The following is a 15,515-nucleotide window of genomic DNA, read 5'->3' as shown; positions in this document are numbered from 1 at the left end:
CGGTTTCTTTTGGCATACTCTGTATAATAGCGACAAAATCCCGGAGCACTGGCCGCAGTCGACATTTTTTACAATCTCGAAAAAACCAAAGGCCACATCAGTCACATCACTAAAACGTTCACCAAGATCATTCATACAAGTATAATATGATAAATGCTAATCAAATATTGATAGATCTCAGTTTGGCTTTCGGAGGGCTCTTGGAACTAGAGAAGCAGTTTTCGTTCTCCAGGTATTTATACAGCGATGTAGGGACGTTAATAAGTATGTGCAATTGTGCTTTGTGGATTTTAGAAAAGCAGCTGACAATTTCAATCATGAACAACTAACAGATATTCTACGAAAGTCAGGTATTGACGACAAGGATTTTCGGATTGTGTCAAACCTATACTGCGGTCCAACAGCAAGAGCAAAAATAGGCAATACAGTTACTGAAAGTGTGGAGATCAAAAGAGGTGTTTGACAGTGATGTATCTTATCCCCACTCCTCCTTAATATTTATTCCGAGGAAATATTTAAAAAATGTTTGGAACATGCAAGAGAGGGCATACAAATAAACGGTGAGTTAAAGAATAACATAAGATATATCGATGTTACGGTTATTCTTGCCAGTAGCATAGATGAATTACTACAGGCAGTAGAAAGGGTTAATGCAGTCAGTCAGTAGTAAGGCCTCAGCCTCAACTTCAAGAAGACAAAATGGATGCTCAAAAAGCATCCATTTTAGGATTGTCAAAATGGATTATAGCAAAATCCATAAGCAAAAATCAACAACCTGCTCGACAGTTACGGATAAACAACATACTAATTGACCATATAGAATCTTATATATACCTTGGACACCAACGTAAATGCAAAATATGATCAGGCTACAGAAATTAAGGCCAGAATAGAAAGAGCTAGAGCAGTATTTAACAAAATGAAAATGCTCCTCATAAGCAATGATTTGTTCTTTCTCTAAAATAACGTCTGGCGCTGGCAGAGATGCTCATGACAAAACTAAAAGTACCGACGCATCCTTCGTATATCTTGGACCGAACATGTCATCAACATAGAGGTAATCTACAGAATTAGAAAAGAGACAGAAATCGTGAGCACCATTAAACAAATAAAACTTAAATATCTAAGGTATATATTGTGACACGATAAGTACCGTCTACTTCAATTGATTATCCAGAGAAAAATTGGCACTATGCGGGGGCCAGGCAGGAGAAGACAGTCTTGGCTCCAAAATCTGCCGAAGTGACTCAGGCTTACACTGATCTAACTATTCAGAGCTGTAAGTAAGATCAGAATTTCCATATTAATAGCCAATGTTCGAAGTCGACAGGGCACCTGAAGAAAGATATTTGGTTCTGTTAATTTATCAGTGTTGGTATGATCTGTTTCATTTTTATTCCCACTTTAAGTGATCTGAGGGTACTGGTACATCGCGTATTACAAAAATAAATATATTCTTACTTTTACATTTACTAATACACATTTTGTACATATATTTTGACTAATACATGATGGGTTTGATAGTCAGTCTTCTTAAAAATGATCAGGAGTTCAACAAAAAATATTGTGTTTTCCAAAGTTTGACTAGTGAGAAGAATATTATGGAAGTGACTTTGTTTTTATTGTTGATATTAGTAACAAAATAAATCGATCTACCAGTTATTTCCTCCTCCAAATTTAATGTCCTTGTATATTCGTGTTTCCTCACATACCATATATGTAACTTATAAGTTTTTTTCATTTCAGTCATTTCAGAGCTTTTGTGTTAATTAACCTTCCATTATTTTAAACTATTTTTCACCAGCCACCCAATCAATTTTGTTTTTCTTTTAATTTTTTCCAGCGGCTTGAAACTAAAAACCCAAGTTTTTCCTGGCGGTACCGACAGTCGGTACGTTAGGAACGCGGGAATCCCAGCAATAGGATTTTCGCCAATCTCCAACACGCCTGTATTGTTGCACGACAACGATGAGTATTTAAATACTGACGTATTCTTGAGAGGAGTCGAGGCATACGTTAAAATTGTTCCTAAAATAGCCAATCTAGCAGACAAAACTGGATAAAAACCAAAATACCCATCATTTTATAATAAACATTTTATAACGTAACATAAAAGTACACAATATTTTATAAAGTTTTTCATCGGCTTACCTATGTACCTTTTTATTTTTTATTTAATGACTTACAAAAGATTACAAACAATAACTTAAAATTGTAGTAACACTTATTTTCTTACTCAGGTAACTCTAAAAAAGTTTCAAATAAATATTATTACACTAGTTTAGGTAAGTTTACCAGATATTGAGGATTAAACCGAATAAATTGCTAAAAGAAGTTGATTAAATGAGTGTAATAAGTGCTTGAGCTCTAAGTGAAATGTTTTCGTGTGACTATTCAAATTCAGTTTTTGTAATGGCTTACAGTGCCATCGTCGCATCGAGACTAGCGGAGTTATAACATTGTGTTTTGTAAAAAAAATTTTCACAAAGTCGATGAATTTGCAGGCGCATTATCGTGATGAAACCATTCGCTGTCGCTGCTTGCAATAAGTCGAAAAAGTGGATCGATTCTTCTCACTGCGTTGTGCGCATCTTTTTAAAGTTTAACTGTAAAATTATTTATTGTTGTCTGTCCTCTTGGACTATAGTTGTGGTACACAACATATTCATAACAATAATAAAAGAAAACAATTAACATGGACGTTCGTACAGAAGCTTCCATTGTGAAAACTGTTATTTTATTTCATAACCGTAAATCCACGACTCACTTTGCCGGTAATGATTTTGTTAAGTTAAGTTGTCCAGAGCTACTTGTAAACGAATCTAATTTGGTGCACACATGAGTTGTTGCTTTCTGCACATGCGATGGCCTCCATATAGCATCAGAACAAGAATCTGAGGACATCAGAAAGGTAGTCTGAGTATATACGTTCAGTTTTGAACATCGCTTTTTCCCCCTTAATTAAGTATTTATATTACAAAATACAAAAGAAATAAGCAAATGGACTATTATAGTGGATTATATATAGCAAGGGAAATAAAAGAAGAAAATATCACATATACATTTAATTCTAACTCATCAATTACTACAAAATTAAAATATGTGACGTGACCCGTACTTAAACAAATATTTATTTAAAGTTGAGAATAATTACAAAGGTGATTACACACAGCGACAATTAACCAAAGAAATATTTCATGGATAATACAAAAAGGCAAGTTTTCAGTGACAAATATCAATAATTAATATAAAGCACAAATGAATAATGACCATTACATGCCGTGAATAAATTATCCTTATATCAAGTACACAAAACTAAGTCAATAAATAGCTTTTGGTCAAAGGTGTTAAAAAAACATTAATGACAATGGAGTTTAAGATTGCGCTTGGTAGTTGACTTATATAAACAAACGACAAAGCATTAATACAGTTATTAATAGAAGATAAAGTTATTACTTGTTAAATGAACGCAAAATATTCTCAAGATTAGAATGTTCAAAAATGTGGCTCCATATGAAAAATAGTTTAGCAACAAACAATTGTAAACTTGCAACGAATAATTGTATAATAATGTAACAATTTTACACAAATAAACCTACTTGTGTATCAGCAACAATCTAATGTATATAACTAACTATAAACTTTACCACGTGGGATAGTAGCGATAGCTACCGCTCGTGAAGAGCACAAATTCCCTTTTCTGCAGACAGGAATACGATACTGGTACATGTCGGGTATTTTTCGGATGTAACCCCATCCTGGCCGTGAAGGCGGGTGGGGACAGTGCCTATCGCAGGTGGTTGCTTTGTACTTCCCGTATATAGATGGGGTTGTTGGTACGACCTAGAAATAATTCCCATTTAATATCCAATTTAATAGTTCATGAAAAGTTGCGAAACTGCAACACGAGTCATTATCAATTTTCTCGGTTTTGAGTAAACACAAGTTTTCAGAATTTCAAGATTGCTTTCTAAAATAGTTCCCGCAAACGTTTAGTTTCTTCAACATGCACGTTTCACTCGTTCGATATTTTCTGGTGTTGCTGTGTTAGAAGGTCGACCAGGACGCCAATTCGGTTACTTTTAAACTTATTAAACTAGTATTTTAACTGTGTTTCAATCATACCTTTGTCTTCAAAGGATTTTTGCTTCATTTGAGTACTTTCCGAGTATCTTTTTTACTTAAAGTAAAAGTTAATGCAAATTCGTTGCCCTCATTTTTTCATCATTATCAGAACAAAATGCTACGAACGCAAAAAGACAATATACAAGCGTAAAATGCTACAAAATTTTTGAAACAGAATATATTTTAAATTAATAAAGATAAAAGTCTGTTGTAATATCTCGTTACAGTTCATGTATTTGTCATTTGCATTTCTACTAAAATGAAATAAGTATTTGGTATTAAGTTATTGTTTTTTAAATATTTGTATTTTATTCATATTAGGTAGTAAAAAGCCAGTTTATTCTAGAAGTGTTTGTTACGTCATGGAATGTTGATTGTAATATATTTTAGAGTTAAATAAAAAGATAATATATATTTTTTGGAATTGTGAAATTTTATTGACTGTTTCGTTTTGAGAGATTTATTTGTGGTTGAGAAATAAATATTATATTATAAAATAGACGTTCATTAAAATCCTTAAAATAACTAAAACCCATTTAGAACATCAGTTTAAACTTTATTTTAAGCTAAAAATATAATTTACTATACATGGAAGTGTATAAGCCAAAAATGGCGTCCTCGAAAACGACGCATGCGCGAATTCCAATGCCCTCGCCCGCGTTCAGCGTGCGTTACCTAGCAACACGGTGTAAGTTAGCTAATCGACCTCGAGATGACTACCGGTTTTTTTCGTGCGTTTATTTACAGAAATATGAGCTAATGCACGTTTTCTGAATCGCAATTACATGGTAAATTTAGTCAAGAAGTTTGAAAGGACCGATAGTGTTGAAGATACAAAGAGTAACGAACGACAACGTTCGGATGAGAATACCATGACAGTCGCGCAACAATTCGTTTGCCTCTGCGCCAAACGAACATCCTTAAAGCTTGACATATCATCTCGCATGCTTCATAGGATTATAAAAGGTATCGGTTTGCACTGTTACCCTCCGCATTTGCTGCAGGACTTTGGCTCAGTTTTTCGATATACAAATCTTGTGGAACAATTCAAGGTTAATGATAGAGTATATAAGCATTTACCTGAATGGATAGGTAGAGGTGGAAGCGAACCATGGCCTTCAAGGTTGCCATACATTACTTCTATGGATTTCGCAATCTGGAGCATGCTTTAGAGTTCTTGCGCATACCATCGAAAACGTTAAATATCTCAAACATTGGATAACAATCGAGTTAGATATCATCAATGAGAATTACGCGATGCTCGCTCGCATCATTAATTCGATCGAAAAACGTTATTTGAAGTGTATTGATATGAATGATGAACAATAGAACACTTATTGTAAATACATATTTTTGCGTTAAAAGTAAATAAAACTAAAGTTTCGTAAATGTGTTTTTTCTTTTTCAAATTTTTTTTGTTGCAAATTTGCCAACTGACTGATGCTCACCCTTGTATTTCTTATTACAAATAATCTATAGGTATATGAAATATAATTGTTTATTTAAATTTTCAAAAATTTAAAGTTTTCCTGGAGGAAAAAAATGTAGGAGGTGAATAAAGTATATGGACAAAGATCCGTACAGGAATCACGAATGTCAAGAAAGGGATAGGCGCCAAAACAATTCGCCACAACAATAAACTTCTCAAAAATTTCCAAACCTTGGAAAGAAAACATTATATTGAAAAAAAGCGACTCGCATGCCTTGACAGCGAAACATCTATGGTTGCATCAATGTGGTTCGCGTATATTGTGTGTCTCTATCTCCTTTAGCGTTGACATTTCCCTTTATCTTCTAGAAACCTTCCAAAAACGTGCCCCAAAATAGCCTATTATTTCTGTCACTTGCGTTCTTAGTATTTTGACCTTTGGCTGTCTTAGTATTGACCCATTTGTTCTTTGGGTCACCCAGGGAATTCAAATATTCGTCTCCAACATCACATCTCGAACGCATCTATGAGCTTTTTATCTTTCTTCTTAGAAAATTGGGTCAACCAAGCTTCTTACAAATCTGATTTTGGCGTCGCCGGTCATTTCATTACTTTTCCAATTTCGTTAATTTAGCCATAGCGTTAAGGACCCTAGACACACAAATTGGTCGACAACAGTAATATTGTTGATTTCAGATCAACGACTTTGATTTTTATTAGGTGTGTTTATCGTCCTGATTATTATTTTTTGTCTACTTATTTAAGACCCGCCGTTGTGCTGATTCTTTCGGTCTTTTCTAACAGCTCATTTATTTCCGTTCCAATGTTAGCAAGAAATCTTGTTGTCGGGATGCAATAACACTTCTAAAGAATAACTTTAACGGGAATTGACGGCATACCAACAAAACTTTCTAAAGATAGAGATGATAGTCTCACTGACCAAATATTAAACTTCTTTATTAAAATTGTTTTACTTGTTTTTTTACAAATGTAGATTTGTCACAAAATAAGAACAAATACGCTTTAGTGTAAAAACTAAAAAATACTGCCATTCTACAGTAAATTATAGTTGAAAATACTTGTCTTCATTTGAAAATTCATTCTTTAACTTTCCATAATACACTCTCTTTACTGTTGTTGACAGAAGTCAACTTTAGCATCAGTCTACCACTAAATTCTTTAGACATTTTTATAATCTGAAATAATTCCAACTGGATTTTTTTTCCAGAAAGTTCTAATAATTTTCTAAAATACTGTCTTACCACAAAAGAATACTCATTTTAAACATAACCTCCTCTTTTTTTTCAAGACTGACATAATTCAAAATAATGCATTATTCTTCACAGAAATTATTATATTATCTTACTATTTTTGCGAGAAAGAACAGTATTGTGAAAAATGTCAAACCAACTTTTTTTTATTTATCTTATTAACAATAACGATACTTCTACCATCTGACAGCTGTAGGCATAAACTAACTTTATGAAGTTATCACACAAACAATAAAGAATATTTCAAATATGTTCACTAAGTCTATAGTCCATTTTTCACTTTTTTTGAGACATGACGGTCTTCTTCTAAGGTAGCGATATCGTCCTCAGTCGTAAATAATTATTCCGAGTGACAACACCATTCAGTTCTGACTCGTATTTAACTTTTCTTATTTATCTTATTAACAATACCGATACTTCTACCATCTGACGGCCATAGGCATAAACTAACTTTAGGACGTTATCACACAAAAAATATAGAATATTTTAAATATGTTCACTAAGTCTATAGTCCATTTTTCACTTTTTTGAGACATGACGGTCTTCTTCCAATTAGCGGTATAGTCCTCAGTCGTAAATAATTATTCCGAGTGACCACCATTCAGTTCTGACTCGTATTTTCTGAAGAAGACGATAAAATGGTTTTTGACCAAATAGCCACACGCCGATCCTTGTGGTTATTATCCATCAACAATATATAAAGCCGGGAAGATTAAGATTCTGTTGATTAAACATAGCAGAGTTGCTATTTTATGTTTGTATTTATTCATTTTTGTTTAAAACAATGATAATTTTCATTATAATATTAATACATTCAATATTTTGTGTGATTGATGATAAACTTTATGTGATTGATGATAAAGTATTGAAATGATAACACATCATAACAACGCATATCTATGTATGTCATTTTGTGAATCACATGAATTATTTGTTGTATCAGAAAATTCCGTCGATTTATCGCCCGTTGAAACTGTATCCTTCAAAGATAAGGGCATTACTCATTGCAAAAGAATTATTTTATCATAAGATGCGATATTCAAAAAGACTGAACATATTGAAGACTGAAGACTGAACATAAAAAAAGACATGTTACATATTTTATGTTAAAATATTTCACTACTAAGTCGACAAAATCCACATTATGGAGGTTCGACGGGCGATATAAATTTAGAGTCCATTAAAAAAATTAAATTAATTTCACCAGAATAACCGAAGAATTCGACAAATTTTTTGGATCATCACGCATAAGTGAAGCAATCCATTTATTATAAAGTCCATCTTCATCTCAGTGGCGGATCGATCATTGTCAAGAGAGACGGCTGATCGGCTCTATTTTCTAAAATGTCCTACTATATCTGTCCGTTTTAGCCAATGGACCCACCGGGAAAGGTCCTGTAGGTACTAATAAAATATATTTATATAACTCATATATTGTTATTTTAAAAAATATATCATTTGGAACAAAACACTGAATGTTTTTATAATATTTGTATATAATTAAAAAGAATAATTAAATCACTGACTTGGTTTGAGACAGGGGCCGATCGCCTACTTCGCGCCCCTCCCTTAGATTCGCCACTGCTTCATCTTGGACACAAAGGTTATGTATTTTGTTACTAATTTTATTCAATATAAATGGCGAAATAGTTCGTCATGTTCTATCTATGCTATCGATAAACATTTGAGTAATGGATTCCTTTTATGCAATAAACTCATTTTAATATTCACACAAATATAACGACTGAATAAACGTAAATAACAAACAGAATGGAAGATAAACACACGCCTGGAATGTTATAATCGTCCACGTATCAACTAAATAGTCGTGTTCTCACCGAGAAAAATGTTGCCCTGAAATTATTATTCTGCGATAGTTGAACGATGATCGTTACATAAAAATAAAAACGTTTATTACCTTTACTAAATATATACATTGCATAATATATTATTTCCTTCTACGTCCGCTGCGTCATCGTTTCGCTTCTGCATCGCTTACTTTGCAGAACTGCATCCTCTTCAGCTACTTGACTTATATGCTACTGGACTCCTTGGCGTCAGTTTCTCTAAGTATTATTTTAGTTCTATTCTAGTAAATACTGTAGGCATCGTACCTACCTACCTCCCTTCTCATAGTAATATCACCTTTACATGCAGCCATTGTTGCCGCTACTCGCGTTGCCCACTGTCATGCCTAAATTTTTAAATTATTCCACGACAAATGTTAAATTATTCCACTGCAGCATTTAAGGCAAATGACTGTTTACATACAGCTACCACAGTGCTGCATCAGTGTACCATCAGCAATGGAGGGCATAGAAATTACTGCGGCGACAGCTCTGTGTGTTTTAAGTGTACAAAATTATGTTAACGTTTTAAAAATAAATCAGGTAGAAAAAAAAAGTCGATGTCGAAAAAGTGTTTTATTTGGATAATAATCTGAAAATGCCTTCAAACATTTTTTACAGAGGAAATATGACTTTTTTAATGAACTGACTTGGGAGGAATCCGGAGAATTTTTTAACTTTTGCAGAATGTCACAGGTAGATTTTGAATTTTTGCTTCAGAAAATTGAGCCCATGATAAAAAAACAGACTAAAGTAGGAATTCCAATACCACCAAAAAAACGCTTGGTAATAACATTACGATATTTGGTTACTGGCGACAGTTACCAAAGTTTGCATTATTTTTTAAAGTATCATCATCAGCAATTTCGCTGATTGTGCTGGAAGTTTGTAAAGCAATTAATATCGTTTTAAATTACCAAATGTAAATTTAAGGACAAACCGCATCGGGTACATTGTGTTTTTTTTGTGGTCTTTATCTGAAGGATCCCACAACAATCTCTCACTAGCACAAAGCTATAAAAACTTCAGCACTTGGTCATTGCTCAACTCAACCATAGTTAACGAAAAATTTACCAAACAATAAACATATAAGTCTGTGCACCGACAAGACAGCGAGCAGCATGTAAACAGTCACTGTCACTCGCACTGCCAGTCCTTTGATTTCCGTTAAAAAAACCGCCAACGAAGGGAGCGTACGACAGCGACAGTGGCATGAGTAACGACAGCGCGAGCGACGTATTTACATACTTAAGCTGCCAACTTTCCTGCTCACTGCCGCGGAAGTGAGCTGCATATAAAGGGGGTATTACAGTCGTCCGAAAGAAAACTGACCTTTAGATGTAACATTGAATCTAATGTAAGAAAATTAATGTAAATATCTATCCCACTTCAAATGCTGGGCGCGCAAAAAACTTTGAAACCTGTGTGCCATGCAGGTTCAGTAACTATAGGTTTGTTCCAACACCCAACTTTTTTACTGTTTTTAATACACATTTTCATCATTTGTATCGTCCGAAGACGAAGACTTTAATTCGAAAAACCCATAACAGATAATAAAATCCTAGTGCGCAGGTCAGCCCAACGAGGATTTGCATTTGTCCGATTACTTATAAGAAACCATCACGTCCAATGATGGACTCAATCACTCTTCTTCTTCAAGTGCCATCTCCGCGGCGGAGGTCGGCAATATAGCTACTCGGACTTTTGAGTCGGCTGATCTGAAAAGTTCATTTGATGTACATCCGTACCACTTTCTCAGGTTGCGCAGCCATGACATTTCACGCCTCCTATGCTTCTTTTTCCTTGGATCTTTGTTGTTTTAATTGTATTTAAAATTTCTATTTCTTTATTCATCCTTCTCAGAACCACTTTGTTTGTGACGTGTTCTGTCCACGACATTTTCATAATTCTTCTATAAACCCATAGCTCGAATTATTCCAGTTTTTTCATTGATGTCGCATTCAAAGTCGAAGATTCCATTCCATAAAACAAAGTCGAAAAAACCTCGCCAACCTAACTGTTAGTTCAAATTTTAAATCCCTTGCACATAGCACTCTTCTCATTTTGTTGAAATTTGCTCTAGCCTTTTCTATTCTGATTTTGATCTCCTGAATGTAATTATTTGTGGAGGGTATTATTGTTCCCAGATATGCATATTCTCGTTATTTCTTTGAGTTTTCGATATTCTCATAAATTTTGTCTTCTTGACATTTATTGTTAGACCGTACTCTTTACCATACTCCGCTATTCTGGGGACTAGTCTCTGAAGATCTTCAATATTTTCGGCTAATATCACAGTGTCGTCCGCATATCTAATGTTGTTAATGGGAACTCCATTTACTTTTATTCCAGCTGTTTCACCCTCAAGAGCTTTTTTCAGGATCTCTTCGGAGTAGGCATTAATAAGAATTGGTGACAATACGCATCCATGTCTTACTCCACGTCTAATTTCAATTTCTTCTGACAGCTGTTCGTTAACACGTATTTTTGCTCGCTCTTTATAGTATAAATTTGATATGATCCTGAGGTCGTTGTAGTCAATCTTTTTTTATTTCAGGACATTCATTAATTGTTTATGTCGTACTTTATCGAATGCTTTATTATAGTCAACATGCGTATATATCTTGATTGACGTCCAGGCATCGTTCTATCAGTATATTGAGTGAAAAAAGAGCTTCACGCGTTCCTACGTCTTTGCGAAAACCAAATTCACAAATTGCATTCTCTTGCGTTTTTCTTTTTGAGGAGACAAATAAAAATCGACGTTACTCACTCACGACTCACTCACTGGACAATCACAATTTTTGTTGGAAGCATCGGAAGGACGATGCGATGAATCAACATCTTTTTGTTGGAACATATTTTGTTTTTACTGTGCTCTTACATAATATCGAATTAAAAGTACAAATTAATACATTAGTAATACTTACGTATTACCCAGAATTTTTTATAGCAAATAAAATTACTTAGTGTGTGTATTATAATTAATTAGTGATTTTGTTTTAAAATATGTATCTTTTATAAAATTTATATTTTATAATTTTAAAATATAAATCACGAAAGTAGAAAACCGAAGATTTCTATTGAAGAAACCAAAATCTGTCTTTCTTTTAAAATATTAATTTTAAAATCATAAAAGTTTAATTATTATCTTAGATAAAATTTTTCGTAGAAATTATATTTATTTTTTTTTTATTTTGTATTATACACAGTATCTGCTTCTGCACCTGACCAAAAACAAAATATGGGAAGCACCATTTCTTCCTTATTTTTTCTAGTGGCATAACTCTCAGACCTCAAGTATTTTATGGAGCTACCGATTGCCGTTATATTCGAACTGTAGGTCTCCCCGCAATAGGATTTTCACCGATTAATAACACACCAATATTAGCCCACGACAACGATGAGTTCTTAAATACTGCAACGTTTCTAAAAGGCATTGATTATTACCAGAAGATTTTAGAAAAAATTGCAAATCTTGCCGGATATTTCAAGAAGAACGAAAAACGTTTAAAAATGTGATTTTCTTGTAATTTTTACAGAGCTATTAGGTATGAAAGTTTTTTATATATTCAAGTAGTTTAAATAGTTTTGTCTACAACCACTACCCAAAAAGCGCTTTTCTGCATAGTTTTATGTTAACAAAGTTGATGTTTTCTCACAATAATTGAAATGTGATATTAGTGTGTCAAAAGGTTTTTGTCTGTACAGTTCCATATAACATTCTAAACAAAAATCATATACAGATAACGACGTTGTTTTGTTGACCATTGGAATTAAGATTTATTGCAATCCCATCTCTAGAGTATATTTATTATAATGCTCTAAAACTAATTTTTTGGTTATTTTTTAGCCTTAATAGCAATACTAATAAATAAGTAAGTAAATAAGTAATATGCTTTATTGTCACTGAAAATTGTACAAATTTTATGGACAAAGCTTATAACAATAAAACAAGAAAGAAGAAAAAAAATCAGAATAAGAATCTTTTGTACTTTTAAATAAAAAAAAACAATAAAATTCTTCCAAACTTAAACATAAAAAATACTACCTAATTAAGAACCTACAAACTCGTACGAACCTACAAACCTTCGTAAAATGTACCTAACAAAAAATAAAAATAAGGAAAGCAGATTAATGAATTAAGGGCTCAAATATTCCACCTCCTTGTGCTAAACAGTAACCAAATCTGTCATACAGATTTCTCCTCATATTTTGGAGTAGGACTGGTGTAATGCTTGCAGAGAAATGAAGTATTTTTGCCCTTAATTCGACTAAGTTTGTGGCCCTTTCAAACTGATGCCTATAAATGTTTTATTTGAGAAAACCCCAAAAAAAGAAATCGTTAGGCGCTAAGTCGCAGGATCTAGCGGGTCATTTAATTGTACCACGTGTACTTATCGGTCGATCAGGAAACGTTTGATTGAGGAAGTTAATAGTTGCTCTAGAGTTGTGAGCCGAACACCCATCCTGTTGAAAATAAACCTCCTAAAAATTAACGGGAAGGCGTCGAACTGCCGAAATGATCTCATTCTGTAAAAGTTGTAAATATTTGGACCTGTTTGGGTTTCCATCGATAAAAAATGGACCGACAATATGGTCGCCTAACATCCCAGTGCAAACATTTAACTTTTGCGGATGCTGCGTTCGCACTACAACACTGAGGTGCTTATTTTTCCGAGAATAATACCTTGCAACGGATAGATTGTGTTTTTTATGTAATGAAAATTAAGATTCGTTAGAAAATAAAATATTTTTTAAAAAGTGTACATTTTCATTCTCTTTATCTAACCTAATTTCACAAAACTCCATCCGCCTAAAGTTATCTTCCGGAAACAGTTCTTGTGTTAGTTGTATCTTAAAACAGTGATACCCATTCCTTTTGAGAACTCGCTGGACAGTTCGAGCATTCCCATTAACTTCCCTAGCAATTTGTACACTATTGCAGGGTTGACTAGCTTCCACAAAAGCACAAATATGAATATCCCTATTTTGACGCTCCTCATCGACAAGTCTAACACGTGGTTTATTACCTTCATGACACTTTTTACAACTGTTTACACATCCCGAAGTTTGAAAATGTTTAATGGTATTTTTAACTGTTGTAACACTTGGTGGGGATCTATTTTCGAAGGCAACACTAAATAAATCAATCACTTCGCGTATCGAATTACCCTGAAAGTACCATGTTACAAATTGCACTTTTTCTTGGACGGTATACAACTTAATAGGCATTTTATTAATTTGTTTATTCTTTCAGAACTTCGTTTGAAATTTTTAATGTCAATGTGACAATTACGATAATTCGTACCTACTGTGAAATGAATATAAAGGTGTAACATATCACAGCGATTGTCATTGTGTTGTATGGTCAATAAAGCAATGTCGTGATCTGTATCATTTTTGTCTCATTAAGAGCCGATTGTTCGAACGCTAATCAAAACTTGATTGTAATCAAATATTTAATTAAAATCAAATACGTCACATTTTGATGTTAAGTTGACTGATTTATTTTATTCAATTTTATTATTTTGCGTTTTAATTTAAAATAAAGCATAATTAAACTCTTTCTGATGTTAATTTCATGTTTTTATTTTCAAATCAATAATAATAATAAGCAATTTTTAATAATTATGACAGCTGCTGTGACGTATTTGATTGTAATTAAATATTTGATTACAATCAAGCTTTGATTAGCGTTCGAACAATCGGCCCTTGGACTAACTACACGTTGCTAGGCAACCAACCATCATTATTTATTTAAATACTATTTTTATATGGGATTAAGCCACAATTGATTGTAATGAAAATTACATTTTTAGCTTACATTTGACGTTTCCATTTTCACTCCGAAAATCGTTCTCAAAAAATATTATTATAAAAATTGTGTAAAAAGTATACCCAACAGGTGTTATTGGGTTGTTTTTTTAAAATTGACTGTTGACCTACTTAACCTCGATCTTTTCGGCAGCAGCCATGTTTTTGGGTTGAAAAATTTGTCTCTTTGGGATATCAAATTCTGACTATTTTATGTGTTGTTGTGATATTTATATACACAAACGTAGAATACACATTCTGCGCTTGTGTAATGTGTATTTATGTATTATGTATACCGCTATTGTTAGTATGTTCTTGGTATTGACTTCTTCTTTTAGTATTGGCAACCAAAGCGTGCTACATTCTTTTTTGCTACATTCTATAATTTGATACACATTTTTCTTGATGAAGCAGGATGAGAGCTGCTTCTTTGATTTTTCTCTTTCATGGTTATTGTTGCTTCTTTCCATTGTACTATATGCTCATTGTCCCAGGTATTGTCGAAGTTTCTGTTTTTGATGTATTTTTCATGCTCGTTTATCCTGACACTTAGTGGTCATGTGGTTTCTCCCACGTAGAAATTGTTGCATTTACATGGTATTTTATAGATACGGTTCTTTGTGTTGGGGATTGGTTTTTTCTGATAAGCCCTTTACATATGGTATAGTTGTCATCGTTGAATCCCTTCTTGTGAGTATTTCTCGGTTGCTTATGGTGTTTTTGGGTTCTTTTCTTCAAACTTCTTTGTTTGCAAGTGGCAATGGGTAAATATTTTTCGTCAAACTCTTGTTAACAGTTTTTTACTCCTGAAATGCATTTTCATTAGAACAGGTGTTTTGGGCTCTATTATATAATGATTTGATGATTTTTTTATGTTAACGTTGTGGTTTCGGTGGTAATTTAGATATCTGTTTTGTGATTAACTTTTCTTAACTAATCTTTTATGAAAACGATTTTTAGACTGTAAATGTAATTTTCATTACAATAAATTGTTTAAATATAAAAAACATTATTTTGTAAAATATT

At 33.2% G+C, this 15,515-nt stretch overlaps 1 protein-coding gene across 3 annotated transcripts in view; it reads left to right on the top strand.

Annotated features, from left to right (window-relative positions):
- The window catches only part of LOC140434887 (aminoacylase-1-like), a 78,603-nt gene that overhangs the window by 51,904 nt on the left and 11,184 nt on the right, over positions 1–15,515 (top strand). Inside the window, exon 7 of one of the 3 annotated variants that reach the window (XM_072523498.1) lies at positions 11,951–12,223. The exons of 1 other annotated variant lie outside the window; for it this stretch is intronic. In XM_072523498.1, coding sequence (XP_072379599.1) covers positions 11,951–12,194 — 244 coding nt within the window. In that variant the 3' untranslated portion in view covers positions 12,195–12,223. Of the gene's footprint in view, positions 1–1,843; positions 4,623–11,950; positions 12,224–15,515 lie in introns of those variants that run through there. One more of the 3 variants, XM_072523499.1, reaches the window with a different exon arrangement.

The sequence above is a fragment of the Diabrotica undecimpunctata genome, chromosome 2 (genome assembly GCF_040954645.1).
Source record: "Diabrotica undecimpunctata isolate CICGRU chromosome 2, icDiaUnde3, whole genome shotgun sequence".
Lineage (NCBI taxonomy): Eukaryota > Metazoa > Arthropoda > Insecta > Coleoptera > Chrysomelidae > Diabrotica > Diabrotica undecimpunctata.
Note: the sequence above shows the minus strand (reverse complement) of the source record. Positions and strands in the feature narration are given on the sequence as shown.